General features: G+C 39.5%; 1 protein-coding gene across 1 annotated transcript in view; it reads right to left on the reverse strand.

Annotated features, from left to right (window-relative positions):
* Nucleotides 1-9,493: 9,493 nt before the first annotated feature.
* pitpna (phosphatidylinositol transfer protein alpha) overlaps nt 9,494-17,052 on the reverse strand; it is a 42,368-nt gene continuing 34,809 nt past the window's right edge. The window contains exons 9-12 of the mRNA XM_062960463.1: nt 14,900-15,010; nt 14,659-14,781; nt 14,442-14,511; nt 9,494-12,206 (exon numbers count right to left, since the gene is read on the reverse strand). Coding sequence (XP_062816533.1) covers nt 14,464-14,511; nt 14,659-14,781; nt 14,900-15,010 — 282 coding nt within the window. The 3' untranslated portion in view covers nt 9,494-12,206; nt 14,442-14,463. The remainder of the gene's footprint in view (nt 12,207-14,441; nt 14,512-14,658; nt 14,782-14,899; nt 15,011-17,052) is intronic.

The following is a 17,052-nucleotide window of genomic DNA, read 5'->3' on the forward strand; positions in this document are numbered from 1 at the left end:
GGGGCGTCCCCGCCCACTTTGCGAAGCACGTGATGCAAACAAAGCCCTGGGAAAGTAGAGCTACGCAAGGGTAGAGGCAGGCCGGAAGTCGCCTGGGCTGAGAGCAGTGACTGGAGAGTGCGAGGGTTTAGTAGTCCTCTTATAATAATATAATGATATAATATATTGTACATACATATAATACTAGCTGTGCGCGGCCACGCGTTGCTGTGGCGTTGTCTGGTGGTGTTGGTGAGAAATTGTTGAGGTAGTGGTGGTATTGAATGTCTTTATGTTTAGTATGCACACTGAAGTGGATTACATGGCAGTGTGGAGTCAAGATAATCCAGTTCAAAGCAGATAATATAAGATTCTAAATGGGTTATATAGATGTGGAAGGGTCTTGAGTCTACACTGCCATATAATCCAGTTAAAATCTGTGGAAGAGGCCTAAGTGAGGCCTAAGTCTGCCTGTCCCTTGGGCTGAGTAGGTTGCTAGGAGACCAAGTGGGTGGAGCTTAGTCTTCTAACTGGCAGCAATTGGGTAAAAACAATTATTCCTCTCCCTCTAATTAGGACTTTATAATTCTTTTCTTTTTGTTGTATCAACCTAGAGGCGTGGATGATGGGTTGTGTTGTCAATTTTCAAGGTTGTCCAACACTCGCTTATCCAATGTTCTGGATTATCCAACGCATTTTTGTAGTCAATGTTTTCAATACATCGTGATACTTTGGTGCTAAATTTATAAATACAGTAATTACTACATAGCATTACTGCATATTGAACTATGTTTTCTGTCAAATATGTTGTATAACATGATGTTTTGGTGCTTAATTTGTAAAATCATAACCTAATTTGATGTTTAATAGGCTTTTCTTTAATGCTTCCTTATTATCCAACATATTCACTTATCCAATGTTCTGCATGCCCTTTTATGTTGGATAAGTAACACTCTACTGTATATAGATAATATATATTGTACATACATATAATATTGATGATAATAATAATAATACACTATTATTTTAGTACACACACACACACACACACACACATATATATATATATGTGTGTGTGTGTGTGTGTGTACTAAAATAATAGTGTATTATTATTATTATATATATATAAAGTTGGTAATCATATTACAGTATAATAATATAATAATATAATATATTGCATATACATATAATATTGATAATAATACACTATTATATTCGTATATTGATTAATATAATATATTGTATATACAGTAGAGTCTCACTTATCCAACATAAACGGGCCGGCAGAACATTGGATAAGCGAATATCTTGTATAATAAGGAGGGATTAAGGAAAAGCCTATTAAGCATCAAATTTGGTTATGATTTTACAAATGAAGCACCAAAACATCATGTTATGCAACAAATTTGACAGAAAAAGTAGTTCAATACACAGTAATGCTATGTAGTAATTACTGTATTTACAAATTTAGCACCAAAATATCATGATATATTGAAAACATTGACTACAAAAATGCGTTGGATAATCCAGAACGTTGGATAAGCGAAGCCTGGATAAGTGAGACTCTACTGTGTGTGTGTATATATATATATAATTTTGGTAATCATATTACAGTATAATAATATAATAATATAATATATTGTATATACATATAATATTGATAATAATACACTATTATATTTGTATATTTATTAATATAATATATTGTATGTATATCATATTGGTACAGTAGAGTCTCACTTATCCAACGTTCTGGATTATCCAACACATTTTTGTAGTCAATGTTTTCAACACATCATGATATTTTGGTGCTAAATTTGTAAATACAGTAATTATTACACAACATTACCGTGTCCTGAACTGCTTTTTCTATCCATTCGTTATAAAGTATGATGTTTTGGTGCTTAATTTGCAAAATCATAACATAATTTGATGTTTAATAGGCTTTTCTTCAATCCCTCCTTATTATCCAACATTTTCGCTTAGCCAATGTTCTGCCGGCCTGTTTATGTTGGATAAGTGAGACTCTATTGTATACATATAATATTTATAATAATAATACACTATTGTATTTGTATATTTATTAATATATTGTGTATATATCATACTAGCTGTGCCCGGCCACACGTTGCTGTGGCAAAGTGGTGGTGGTATTGGTTAAAAATTGTTGTGTAATTTTTATGTGACTTTATTTGCATTTTTAAATTAATTTTATTGTAAGTTATATTTTTATTTATTATATTTTATTATTTTCTTGTATTATTTTTAGTTATTTTCTGTTATTATAGTATTTTATTGTATTAATTTTTAGTGTTTTTTATTATTTTTATTGGGTTGCTAGGAGACCAAGTTGGAGGAGCTTAGCCTTCTAACTGGCAGCAATTGGATAAAAACAATTATTCCTCTCTCTCTAATTAGGACTTTATTTTTCTTTTCTTTTTGTTGTATCAACCGAGCGGCGTGGATGATGGGTTGTGTTGTCAATTTTCGAGGTTGTGGGGTGTTTAGTTTTGTTGTTTTGTGGGTCGCCGTGATGCCATTACTCATTTATATATATAGATGTAATATTGCTAATAATATTGCATCATACAATATAGTAATATATAATGCTTACATTGTGCTATGCTAATATAATATATTGTATGTACATATAATATGGATAATATTATAATGTAATACAACATAATAATACACTATTGTAATTGTATATTTATTAATATAATATATTGTATACACATATAATATTGATAATATATAAGCCTGCAAAATCTTTCTCTTCCAACAGGCTTTCGATGGGTGAAAAACTCAGGGCTATGTTTGTTTTGATTGTTTTTATTGTTATTTTAAAGCTAATTGTATTGTTTTAATCTATTTCTGTAAACTGCTCCGAGCCAAACTGGGAGTAGCGGTATACAAGTCTAATAAATAAATAAATAAATAATATTATAAAGTAATATATTAATATACTGTTATAATTGTATATTTATTAATATAATATAGGGTATACACATATAATATTGGTAATAATATTATAATAGAATACAATATTATAATAATACAGTATTATAATTGTATATTATATATTACATGTAATATTACTAATAATATTGCAATATTATAGTATAGTACAATAGTGTAATATATACTGTGCTAGGCTAATAATATAATATATTGTATGTACATATAATATTGATAATATTATAATGCAATACAATATAATAATAATACACTATTATAATTGTATATTATATATTACATGTAACATTACTCATTATAATGCAATATAATGGTATAGCATAATATACTAATATATATTGTACTAGGCTAATAATATAATATATTGTATGTACATATAATATTGATAATATTATAATGCAATACAATATAATAATAATACACTATTATAATTGTATATTATATTTTACATGTAACATTACTAATTATAATGCAGTATAATGGTATAGCATAATATACTAATATATATTGTACTAGGCTAATAATATAATATATTGTATGTACATATAACTTGTAAACCACCCTGAGTCCCCTTCAGGGTGAGAAGAACGGGATATAAATGTTGCTAATAAATAAATAATAAATCAGAGTCCCATCTCCAAAGGAACCCGGAAAAGGAACCCGGAAATGCCCCTTACAATATAATATACATATAATACTAATAATTATACAATATAATAATATTAAATATATAGTATATATTGTTGAAGTGGGAATGATTGTATATAGAGTTGTTTAAATGTAATTGAGTTATAGTGTTGCAACGTGAGTTGGAGATTGCATCATGCACTGTCTGCTGTCCACTATGCGAGTGTGTAAAGAGTTAACTGTGTATTGCATCAGACAGCAGAGGTGGTTGTAAATAGCTCCTTGTGTTATCTCTCTGCTCTCTGCCTCTCTGCACTCTGTCTGTATATATCGTCTTGAGAGTTATCCGTTTGTTAGTAAACTTTTTGTAGATAGCCAAACAGGCTTCAGTCTCTTTATTGGTGCCAGTGATTCTTTGTTGATCTTCCGCTGCATGTGTGTTTATCCAAACCGCGCGCTCTGACATATATTACATGTAATATTACTAATAATATAAGAGCATAGTGTTGTAGTACAATATAGTAATCTGTAATGCTAATATTGTGCTATGCTAATAATATAATATATTGTTTGCACATATAATATGCCCTAATAATATTACCATATAATGATATAGTAAAATATAGTAATTTAATGCTTATATTGTGCTATGCTAATAATATATTGTATTTATTTGATTTGTAAGCTGCTCTGAGTCCCCTTCAGGGTGAGAAGAGCGGGATATAAATGTAGTAAATAAATAATAATAAATAATTTGTAAGCCGCTCTGAGTGAGAAGGGCGGAATATATAAATGTAGTAAATAAGTAAATGCATAAATACATTGCGCTCACCCCATTGCAATATTGGGAGGGATAGAAATAAAAGTTTTATTATTATTGGCTTGCTGTGAGTTTTCCGGGCTGGATGGCCATGTTCCAGAACTGTGGAGGGAGAATCGGTGGAGACAGAGGAACAAATATAATACGTTTTAGATACTGGCTGGTGCTATTTAGTTTATTATTATTATTATTATTATTATTATTATTATTATTATTATTATCACTAGTTGAATCCCTAGAGCGAGAATCCAATGGTGCTTGTTATTATTGTGTTGTCGAAGGCTTTCAGGGCCAAAATCACTGGGTTGCCATGTTCCAGAAGCATTCTCTCCTGATGTTTCACCCACATCTATGGCAGGCATCCTCAGAGGTTGTGAGGTCTGTTGGAAACTAGGAAAGTGGGGTTTATATATAGTAAAGGTTTTCCCTTGACATTAAGTCTAGTTGTGTCCGACTCTGGGAGTTGGTGCTCATCTCTTATTTCTATGCTGAAGAGTTGTCCATATATATTATTATACTACTACAATATTATACTACTAATAATACAATATAATAATATTAATTATATATATATATATTTATTTATATATATATATATATTAAATGTAGTATTACGAATAATATTACCGTATAATGATATTTTCTATATATATAAAAGAGTGATGGCATCTTTTGTTTAACTCTGCAGATTTCATCATCAGATGACCATTCCTCTTATGACGAGTGTCCTGATCACTTTTGGGTGTTTCCTTTTTCCTCTTCCAAGAGCTCTAATCTCTATTTCTTTTCCTCTGATTCTAGCATTCTTTGTCTTATGTATTCCTCGAAATTTGACCAATCCGTTTCTTTTATTGGGTTTCCTTGTTGTTTCTTCATTAGGAATGTCAGCTTGTCCATATTCTTTATATCACTTATCTTTATCAGCCACTGGTCTGTTGTAGGTACTTGGTTTGATCTCCAGATTCTTGCAAAAACAATTCTGGCCCCCGTGACTAAATAATTTAAGATCTTTTCTTCGTTTTTTCCTAAGTTCGTGTTAGTCACCCCTAACAGATATAGTTCTGGTCTAAATGGTAAGTCTTTTTTCAATATTTTCCGGGATTCTTTGTGTATTTGTGTCCAATATTTCTTCGTTTTAGCACATGCCCACCACATGTGGAAAAAATTTCCCTCTTTCTCCTGGCATTTCCAGCATTTCGTTCGTTTATCTTTCTTGTAGTGACCTAATTTTTTTCGGAGTTATGTACCATCTATATATCATTTTGAACTGGTTTTCTCTAAGATCCGAGGCGTAATTAAATTTCATATTTTTTCCCCATAACTTTTCCCATTCTTCGTATAGGATTGGTCTTCCTATATCCCTTGCCCACTGGGTCATACATGTCTTTACATGTTCAGTTTCAGTATCCCATTCCAGTAATTTTTTGTATATTTTTGTAATCAACTTATTTTCCGAGTTCAGAATTTTTTCCCAGTCCAAATCCAAATTCAGACTGGGAAATCTTTCTTTTTATCTTTGTTGAATTGCTCCTTTATTTGTCTGTAGTGTAGCCATGTTATTTGCGGGGATAATTTCTGTAATTCTTCTTGTGATCTTAAAAGGTAATCATTATCCTGTCTTATAACCATGTCCTTATATGTTGGCCAGTTCAGTTTTCCTCGTTGTTCCTTCAATATTATTTCTAGAGGCACTAACCACAGTGGGGTTTTGGGGAACATCCTGTTTCTATATTTTATCCATATCTTGTTCAATGAGTTTCTTATTGTATGGTTTTTGAATGTTCTCGCTTCTTTTTTGTCTGGGGTGCCCCATGTAAATATATGCCAACTAGATTGATACAACAAGAAGAAAAGAAAAATAAAGCCCAAAGGACCCTTTACTTTAACTACCACCAATTCCTCAATACTTTATTTCCCATACCATCATACTTCGCCACAGCAACGCGTGGCCGGGCACAGCTAGTAGTACAATATAGTAATTTAATGCTTATATTGTGCTATGCTATTAATATATTGTATGTTCATTTGATTTGTAAGCTGTTCTGAGTCTGCTTTGGGGTGAGAAGAGCGGGATATAAATGTAATAAATAAGTAAATAAACAGACACCTTCAAAGTCATGTTGCCTGCATGGTGTGCCACTACTTTCCCGGCAAAGCAGTACCTATTGATCTACTCGCATTTGCGAAACAGCGAAAATCCCGCGATAAATGGTGAACATTAATATTTGGGGGGGGGGATTTTCATAATTTTTATTAAAGGGACAGATTTTACTACATAAAAAGTAGGGGAACAATATTATAGGATAGAAAAGAGAATGACTAAGAAGAAGGAGAAAAGGGGGAAAAGAGGGGAAAAAACCTAGGAAAATTTAGGGGTAAATTGATCTTCCATTCTTTGTTCTTCTCGTTGTCAATCATCTGATATAATCAATTATTTGCATTTTTGATAAAAGGGTATCGTCTGCAAACAAATTTATTTTATATTTCTCTTTTAGTCCTATTCCTTTTATACTACTCTCTTCTCTTATTACAATCGCAAATGTGAATATGTACAATATTTTTGGCAGACTATACAAAACGAGTCAAATCAAATACTAGGAAATGAGTGGGTCATAACAAAGGAAATAGCGGTATTAGGGAAAAGAGAGGAAATAAAAGAGAAATAAAAGAAGCAATAATTGAATGCGCACAAGCAGTAATAGTATTAGGGTGGAAAGATAAATCCAAATGGTCAGTAAGTAAATGGTACCAATATATGGTGGAGCAAATGGAATTTGAAATTATGAATGTGAAACTTGAAGTCAGGCAGGCTCCCTCCCTCCTATCCTTGGTTATGGGCCCAGGCTTTTGAATAATAATTGACAGCGTTAATTATTATCATGTACGCTGGAACTCAGTTTTTTGAACTGAACACGCCTACCTGTATTTTATAATGTGTTTTATGAATACTGATGTAAGTTAATAATAATTTTTTAACCGATTTATATTGCACTGTATAATTTTTATATATGCGTTTGATTGTAAGCCACCCTGAGTCCCCTGTTGGGTGAGAAGGGCGGGATATAAATATTGTAATAAATAAATTAATTAACTAAATGTTGTAAAAGCTAATGAAAATAGAACAAGAGTAACTACCGCCCAGTTCCAAACCTTCTGTTTTTGAGCAAGGTGATTGAACGGACAGTGGCGGGACAGTGACAGCAATTCTTAGATGAAACTGCGGGCTTAGACCCCTGTCAGTCAGGCTTTCGTTCAGGTCATGGGACAGAGACTGTCTTGGTAGCTATTACTGATGAAATTCGTCATCAGTTAGACCGGGGCGGATCAGCGCTATTGGTACTCTTGGACCTTACAGCTGCATTCGACACCGTGGACCATGACTTGCTGATCCATCGATTGGCGATGTCTGGTGTACGAAGTTTAGCTCTTCAATGATTCAATTCGTTTCTCCGGGACCAGAGACAGAGGGTGGAGTAGCCAGGCCAAAGCTCTGAGAGCTCCTGCCTTTGCTGTGGGGTTCCCAAGGGTGCTCTCCTTTCGCTCCTGTTATTGAACATCTGTTAAAGTAGGAATGATTGTATATAGAGTTGTTTAAATGTAATTGAGTCATGGTGGTACAATGTGTGCTGGAGATTGCATCATGCACTGTGTACTGTTTACTATGCCAGTGTGTAAAGGGTTAAGTGCCTGCAAACTTGGATTGCATCAGACAGCAGAGTCTGGGATAAATTGCCCTCTGCTTCCTATCTTTTCTTCTTCTTTGTTTTCCTTCCCGTCTGTGCCTGCGTGAGAACTGTGTATTGTCTTGTGGAATTCCATTCGTGAGTAAAACTTTTGATAGAGAACGGAAAACTCCAAAGTCATTATTTATCTAGTGTTTTCTCGTCAGCGACTTCTGCTGTGTGTGTGCCTAGCAAATCGCTCTGACAACATCTGGACTAGTGCGGAGCTTTGGCCTAGAGTGCTACCAGTATGCAGATGATGCCCAGCTACTCTTGCGTCTCGAACCTGGGACAACCACGATTCCTGAGAACTTTAAGCTGTGTTTGGAAGCAGTGATGAGTTGTCTGCGAGCAAGTAGACTAAAAGTGAATCCCGTGAAAACTGAGATACTCTGGCCCAGCCAGCCACCAGAGCTAACCCAGTCACTGCCTGACTTTGATGGGGAAGTTCTGGTTCCGTCTGCCACTGTTAAAAGCCTTGGGGTTGTGTTGGACTCATCGCTGATGATGGAGGCCCAGATCACTGGCCTTTTTTCATCTTCGCCAGGCAAGGAAATGGGCATCCTACCTTTCGACAGAAGCATTGGCAACGGTCATCCATGCAACAGTCACCACTAGGTTGGATTATTTTAACACCTTATACGCCAGCCTTTCGAAGACAAAAACCCATAAGATCCAAATGGTCCAAAATGCGGCGGCCAGGCTGCTAGCGGGATCATCTATAAGATCCCATATTACACTGATTCTGAAACAACTGCATTGGCTACCAATAGAACATCGGATCTCTTACAAGATACTGATCCTGACATTTAGAGCTCGAAATGGCCAAGGACCACTATATCTTAGGGACCGCCTCATTCCTTTCTTCCATCCGTGGTCACCTCGATCCTCCCAGGAAATTCTCCTATATGTACCAGGCCTGGAAGCTACAAGGCGTAGAGCCTTTTCGACCTATGCTCCAATTCTGTGGAACTCATTGCCTCCATATGTTAGAGCAATGTCGGAGTTGCGACCATTTGTAAAAGCGCTCAAGACTTGGCTGTTTGGTTGTGCATTTAAGTAAATCAGATCTAATTTGCCAAATAGTCACTGTTGAATGTTTTTATGTTGAATGTTTTTATATTGTGGAATGATATTTTAAATTGTAAGTCGCTCGGAGCACTCTGGTGGAGAGCGACTAGTTAAGAAATAAAGTGAAGTGAAGTGAAGAAATGGAAGAAAGATGGACAAGGGTAAAGAACTGTTTCCACCTCGATCCCCCTCAACAGATGGCCAGCCTCCAAAGGACTCCTAAGGCAGTGAGTTCCACTGTTGGGACCGTCCACCCACCCTCCCTCGTTATCGTAAGAACCAAGCAGAGACTCCGAGAGGCTCTCATCTATGATTTTATTAGAGTTGCTTCCAATAGGCCTGTATCGGAAGAAGATCGGGAGACGAAGAAAAAAAAAGGCACAAACTCACATGAAAGAAAAATCAAGGAATCGTCTAATCCGAGTCTACAAAGTGGGGTGCCATGGAAAGGAAGGAAAATAAAACAGCACAAGGAAACCAATCCAAACCGGTCGAGGGGGGCGGGGAAGGGGAATAATAGTAGTAATAATATAATACGTGGAGTATTCGGCGGAGGGGAGAGGCGGCTGCCAGAAAGGGGCTCCGGAGAAAGGCCGGAGATAAGCAAAGTTGCAAAGCGCAGAACAAAAGGCGTACAGTCTGGAGTCTTTTCTCACCGTTGAGCCGGAAAGCTTTCGGGTTTCTAAGCCGGCGCTTTCCCCTCCGTCTCCAGTCTCTCTTTTTGAAATGTCAACCTCCCGTTCCCATAGAGATGTGTCGGAAAGCCTTCTCATCGGCTCAGAACTCAAGTGGGAGCAATGCGAGGAAACAATAACACATTCAGGTCGCAGGATCCTCTTACGTGTCGTGACCCATAAAGGGGGGGGAAAATGTTCGGCACGTTAATGCCAATGCCCAGCTTGGGATTAGCCAGAGGGAGAGGAGGCATTAAGGGGCTCTTAGTGCATTCCGGCGCCCCAAGGGCTGAGTACCAACCTCCCTGCCCCACACATCCCCAAAGAAAAAGGGGAGTTCTCACAAATGAAGTTTGCTTATTGCACTTGGGCCTCGTAAGGCAAAGGAACAGAACGGAGACAGCAAGAGGGCCAGAAAGCCCACCTTCCCTGAGCAAAGCCCTCCCTGGTTCCTCCATCTCCTCCACCCCCCAAGAAGCAGTCAACGGGGCCACGCTCGCCATAGGGAGGAGAAGGAAGTCATTGCTGCTGGGGGCAGGTTGTGTCCTTCAAGGCCCGGCCACAACGGCAGGGTCAGACCCGTCCCATCCCGCTCATGGGATTGCCTCAAGCGACCATCTCCAAGACCCAGGGGATGATGGGCCTTATGGCTTGGAATCAGCCGTGAGCAAGATGGAAGAGGGGCCTATGCTATTCTATGATCTCCCAGTACATGGTCCCATCCTGCTCATGGGATGGTCTCAAGCGACCATCTCCAAGACCCATGCTCCACTAGTGACAGACCCATGCTCCACCCTTCTTACGACGGGATGATGGGCCTCGTGGCTCGGAATCAGCCGTGAGCAAGATGGAAGAGGGGCCTATGCTATTCTATGATCTCCCAGTACATGGTCCCATCCTGCTCATGGGATGGTCTCAAGCGACCATCTCCAAGACCCATGCTCCACTAGTGACAGACCCATGCTCCACCCTTCTTACGACAGGGGATGATGGGCCTCGTGGCTCGGAATCAGCCGTGAGCAAGATGGAAGAGGCGCCTATGCTATTCTATGATCTCCCAGTACATGGTCCCATCCTGCTCATGGGAGTGTCTCAAGCGACCATCTCCAAGACCCATGCTCCACCCATCTTATAACAGGGGATGATGGGCCTTGTGGCTTGGAATCAGCCATGAGCAAGATGGAAGAGGCACCTATGCTATTCTATGATCTCCCAGTACATGGTCCCATCCTGCTCATGGGAGTGTCTCAAGCGACCATCTCCAAGACCCATGCTCCACCCATCTTATAACAGGGGATGATGGGCCTTGTGGCTTGGAATCAGCCATGAGCAAGATGGAAGAGGCACCTATGCTATTCTATGATCTCCCAGTACATGGTCCCATCCTGCTCATGGGATTGTCTCAAGCAACCATCTCCAAGACCCATGCTCCACCCATCTTATGACAGGGGATGATGGGCCTCATGGCTTGGAATCAGCCGTGAGCAAGATGGAAGAGGCACCTATGCTATTCTATGATCTCCCAGTACATGGTCCCATCCTGCTCATGGGATTGTCCAAGCGACCTTCTCCAAGACCCATGCTCCAGCCTTCTTACAACAGGGGATGATGGGCCTCATGGCTCGGAATCATCAGCCGTGAGCAAGATGGAAGAGGCGCCTATGCTATTCTATGATCTCCCAGTACATGGTGGTGGGTGCCCAGAACTCCCACTCAACACCAGGCCAAAACAGCAACACTGACCCAAGCAACAACAAAGGAAGGGTGGAAGCAGCAGTGGTTGGGTGGGTGGGTGGGTGGGGCAGAGTGTGTCCAAAACCCTGTTAGCAGCAAGAGTGGCCCCCTCAATTGCTGTCAGCGAAGGGAGGCCTGGTCCCCTGATACTGGATCCCACTCTCTCCGCAGAGGGAAAGAAAACAAAAGGTGAAGAGCGGGGAAAGAAACAAAGGCAGCGGTTTTATCCCAGTGTTTGAAGGAAGGGAGGAAATATATATAAATATATACACAGATAACGAAACCTAAATCACCACATCACAAGAAGGGGTTCGGCAGGAACTCAAAGAGCGCCCCGCGGGGATCAGGCGAGACGCTCTTGAGAGGCGGTGGCAGCCGTCCCCCCCGTGGGCCCCCTTTTCTCATCCTCCTTTCAAGGCCCACCGCACTCAGGGCCCAGGGACGACGGCTGGTTTGCTCACGGAGATTTAAGGGCAACTAGAGTTAGCTAAAGGGAGGCCGGAGTTGACTCTGCCGACCGGAGAGAGGAGGGCTGGAGATCCAGAGGCGGACCGTTGGTCAAGAGTTGGAGCGTCCGGGCCTTCCTGCTGGCGCTTCTGCAATCTGAAGGGCAGAGAGAAAAAGAACGGACACATGAACGAGGGCGGCAGCGTTCCCTCACTTATCGCGGGGGTTACGTTCCAGGACCACCCGTGAGAAGTGAAAATCCGCAAAGTAGGGACACTATATGTGTGGAGTAGACAAACCACAGACCACTTACTACAATGCAGCCTGAAGGGGCAGAGAGAAAATGAACGGACATGTGAATGAGGGCTGCAGCGTTGTCTCACTTATCGCGGGGGTTACGTTCCAGGACCACCCGCGAGAAGCGAAAATCCGCAAAGTAGGGACACTATCTATGTGTGGAGTAGGCAAACCACAGACCACTTACTACAATGCAGTCTCTACTTTATTTTAGCAGTTACAATACAGTGTTCCTACACTTATCGCGGGTGTTACGTTCCAGGACCACCCGCGAGAAGTGAAAATCCGCAAAGTAGGGACACTATATCTATGTGTGCAGGAGAGCAAACCACAGACCACTTACTACAATGCAGTCTCTACTTTATTTTAGCAGTTACAATACAGTGTTCCCTCACTTATCACGGGGGTTACGTTCCAGGACCACCCGCAATAAGTGAAAATCCGTGAAGTAGGGACACTATATCTCTGTGTGGAGTAGGCAAACCACAGACCACTTACTACAATGCAGCCTGTACTTTATTTTAGCAGTTACAATACAGTGTTCCTACACTTATCACGGGGTTATGTTCCAGGACCACCCGCGAGAAGTGAAAATCCACAAAGTAGGGACTATCTATGTGTGCAGGAGAGCAAACCACAGACCACTTACTACAATGCAGCCTGTACTTTATTTTAGCAGTTATCAATACTGTATCAATAGTACTGTATATTATACTGTATATTGTACTGTATCAATAGTTCTGTATACTGTACTGTATCGATAGTACTGTATATTGTACTGTATCGATAGTACTGTATATTGTACTGTATCGATAGTACTGTATATTGTACTGTATCGATAGTACTGTATATTGTACTGTATCGATAGTACTGTATATTGTAGTGTATCGATAGTACTGTATATTGTACTGTATCAATAGTACTGTATATTGTACTGTATCAATAGTACTGTATACTGTACTGTATCAATAGTACTGTATACTGTACTGTATCAATAGTACTGTATACTGTACTGTATCAATAGTACTACTGTATCAATAGTACTGTATATTGTACTGTATCAATAGTAATGTATATTGTACTGTATCAATAGTAATGTATATTGTACTGTATCAGTAGTACTGTATAATGTACTGTATTAATAGTACTGTATATTGTACTGTATCAATAGCACTGTATATTGTACTGTATCAATAGCACTGTATATTGTACTGTATCAATAGCACTGTATATTGTACTGTATCAATAGCACTGTATATTGTACTGTATCAATAGCACTGTATACTGTACTGTATCAATAGCACTGTATACTGTACTGTATCAGTAGTACTGTATATTGTACTGTATCAATAGTACTGTATATTGTACTGTATCAATAGTACTGTATATTGTACTGTATCAGTAGTACTGTATATTGTACTGTATCAGTAGTACTGTATATTGTACTGTATCAGTAGTAATGTATATTGTACTGTATCAATAGTAATGTATATTGTACTGTATCAGTAGTACTGTATAATGTACTGTATCAATAGTACTGTATATTGTACTGTATCAATAGCACTGTATATTGTACTGTATCAATAGCACTGTATATTGTACTGTATCAATAGCACTGTATATTGTACTGTATCAATAGCACTGTATATTGTACTGTATCAATAGCACTGTATACTGTACTGTATCAATAGCACTGTATACTGTACTGTATCAGTAGTACTGTATATTGTACTGTATCAATAGTACTGTATATTGTACTGTATCAATAGTACTGTATATTGTACTGTATCAGTAGTACTGTATATTGTACTGTATCAGTAGTACTGTATATTGTACTGTATCAATAGTACACTGGCAGAGAAGAAGAATGGAAGCTAAATACCCCTTTTTTATTTCCCAACCTTCCAAAACCAGCGATACAGCGAAAATACCGTGATAAATATGTACAGTAATATTCATTGAAACCCCGCGACGGAGCGAAAAGTGAACCGCAGCGTAGCGAGGGAACACTGTATTACTGTATCGGCAGGCGGAAAGATGGGCCCCAATACCCAACAAGGGTTGTGTTACAACTGTCGGAGCCAGGGCACCTACCATGCAACAAGAGGAGTCTGCGCTAGTCATCCGCAGCCGACGTTCCTTTCAAGGGATCCTTTTCTCTCATCTGCAACAGAGAAAAGGCCATTTCTGGTCGCAGCTCCGGAAGCACCTCCCTCTGACACTGCTTCATGCGCTGCCTGACCCCGAACCAGCAAAGTGGATGGCAGATTAGGAATGGGGGAAACTGAGTCACTGCCCTCCCAAGCTTCACCTCGTCCAGCTGCCTCTTGGTCTCGTCCTCCATCCTGCGGATGTCCTCCATCGTCAGCTCCACCCATTTATCCAGCCAGCAGAAGAGCTGCCGGTGGAAGTTTGTGAAAAGGCGCTTCTCTTGCTGCAAAAGAAGAAGCAGCGGTGGCTCAGACATCCTGGCGGAGGATGGCAGGCCCAGGCAACTCGGGTCTGGATTTTGTCCCATCCTTTGCTGAAGCCGAAGACTCTGCTCCCCTCACCTTATGGATGAAGTTCTCCACTTTGTTCTGCAACCCCCACCACTTGAACTTGACCGTCACCAGCTTGTAGGCACACATGTAGGGGCAGTTGCCTTGCTTGCCCAGCTCCTTCTGCAGGGGGGAGAAGTGGCCCTTCAGAAGGGGGAGACCGACTGCTTCCCACCCTCCAAGCTGGCCTTCCCCCCAAAGGTGGGCCTGACAACCTCTGAGGACGCCTGCCATAGATGTGGGTGAGACATCACAACAACCCTATGATTCCGGCCATGAAAGCCTTTGACAACACATATTCCACCGACAGCTATGAAATTTGGACATAACATAGCATTCGACCTGACGAGTGTTTTAACCCTACTCTCATAAACCTAACACACCCAAGAAAGGTAAAAGCAAACCCCAAACATCAGGAGAGAATACTTCTGGAACATGGCCAGACAGCCCAGGAAACACACAACAACACATATTCCACCGACAGCTATGAAATTTGGACATAACATAGTATTCGACCTGACGAGTGTTTTAAGCCTATTCTCATAAACCTAACACACCTGAGAAAGGTAAAAACAAACCCCAAACATCAGGAGAGAATACTTCTGGAACATGGCCAGACAGCCCAGGAAACACACAACAACACATATTCCACCGACAGCTATGAAATTTGGACATAACATAGTATTCGACCTGACGAGTGTTTTAAGCCTATTCTCATAAACCTAACACACCCGAGAAAGGTAAAAACAAACCCCAAACATCATGAGAGAATACTTCTGGAATATGGCCAGACAGCCCAGGAAACACACAACACCACATATTCCACCGACAGCTATGAAATTTGGACATAACATAGCATTCGACCTGACGAGTGTTTTAAGCCTACTCTCATAAACCTAACACACCCGAGAAAGGTAAAAACAAATCCCAAACATCAGGAGAGAATACTTCTGGAACATGGCCAGACAGCCCAGGAAACACACAACAACACATATTCCACCGACAGCTACCGTGTTTCCCCGAAACAGTGTCTTATATTAATTTTTGCTCCCAAAGATGCGCTAGGTCTTATTTTCAGGTGATGTCTTATTTTTCCATGAAGAAGAATTCACATTAATTGTTGAATAAAAAAATGAACATTTATTATATACTGTACAGTAGTTGTCATCACAAACCAGCATAACCAAATAAACTGAATCTTATCAAGGATTTCTTGTTACTGCCATTATTTCCATGTACAACAATTGATAGTACGTACCTTTACCGATCCTGCATTCTCTGGTGTTCTGTTTGGCAGGCATGCTTCCAAAAAAAAAAACTTTGCTAGGTCTTACTTTCGGGGGAGGCCTTATATTTAGCAATTCAGCAAAACCTCTACTAGGTCTTATTTTCTGGGGATGTCTTATTTTCGGGGAAACAGGGTATGAAATTTGGACATAACATAGCATTCGACCTGACGAGTGTTTTAAGCCTACTCTCATAAACCTAACACACCTGAGAAAGGTAAAAACAAACCCTAAACATCAGGAGAGAATACTTCTGGAACATAGCCAGACAGCCCAGGAAACACACAACAGCACATATTCCACCGACAGCTATGAAATTTAGACATAACATAGCATTCGACCTGACGAGTGTTTTAAGCCTACTCTCATAAACCTAACACACCCGAGAAAGGTAAAAACAAATCCCAAACATCAGGAGAGAATACTTCTGGAACATGGCCAGATAGCCCAGGAAACACACAACAACACATATTCCACCGACAGCTACCGTGTTTCCCCGAAACAGTGTCTTACATTAATTTTTGCTCCCAAAGATGCGCTAGGTCTTATTTTCAGGCGATGTCTTATTTTTCCATGAAGAAGAATTCACATTAATTGTTGAATTAAAAAAATGAACATTTATTATATACTGTACAGTAGTTGTCATCACAAACCAGCATAACCAAACAAACTGAATCTTATCAAGGATTTCTTGTTACTGCCATTATTTCCATGTACAACAATTGATAGTACGTACATTTACCGATCCTGCATTCTCTGGTGTTCTGTTTGGCAGGCATGCTTCCAAAAAAAAAAAACTTTGCTAGGTCTTACTTTCGGGGGAGGCCTTATATTTAGCAATTCAGCAAAACCTCTACAAGGTCTTATTTTCTGGGGATG

This window comes from Anolis carolinensis, unplaced genomic scaffold (genome assembly GCF_035594765.1).
Source record: "Anolis carolinensis isolate JA03-04 unplaced genomic scaffold, rAnoCar3.1.pri scaffold_7, whole genome shotgun sequence".
Classification (NCBI taxonomy): Eukaryota; Metazoa; Chordata; class Lepidosauria; order Squamata; family Dactyloidae; genus Anolis; species Anolis carolinensis.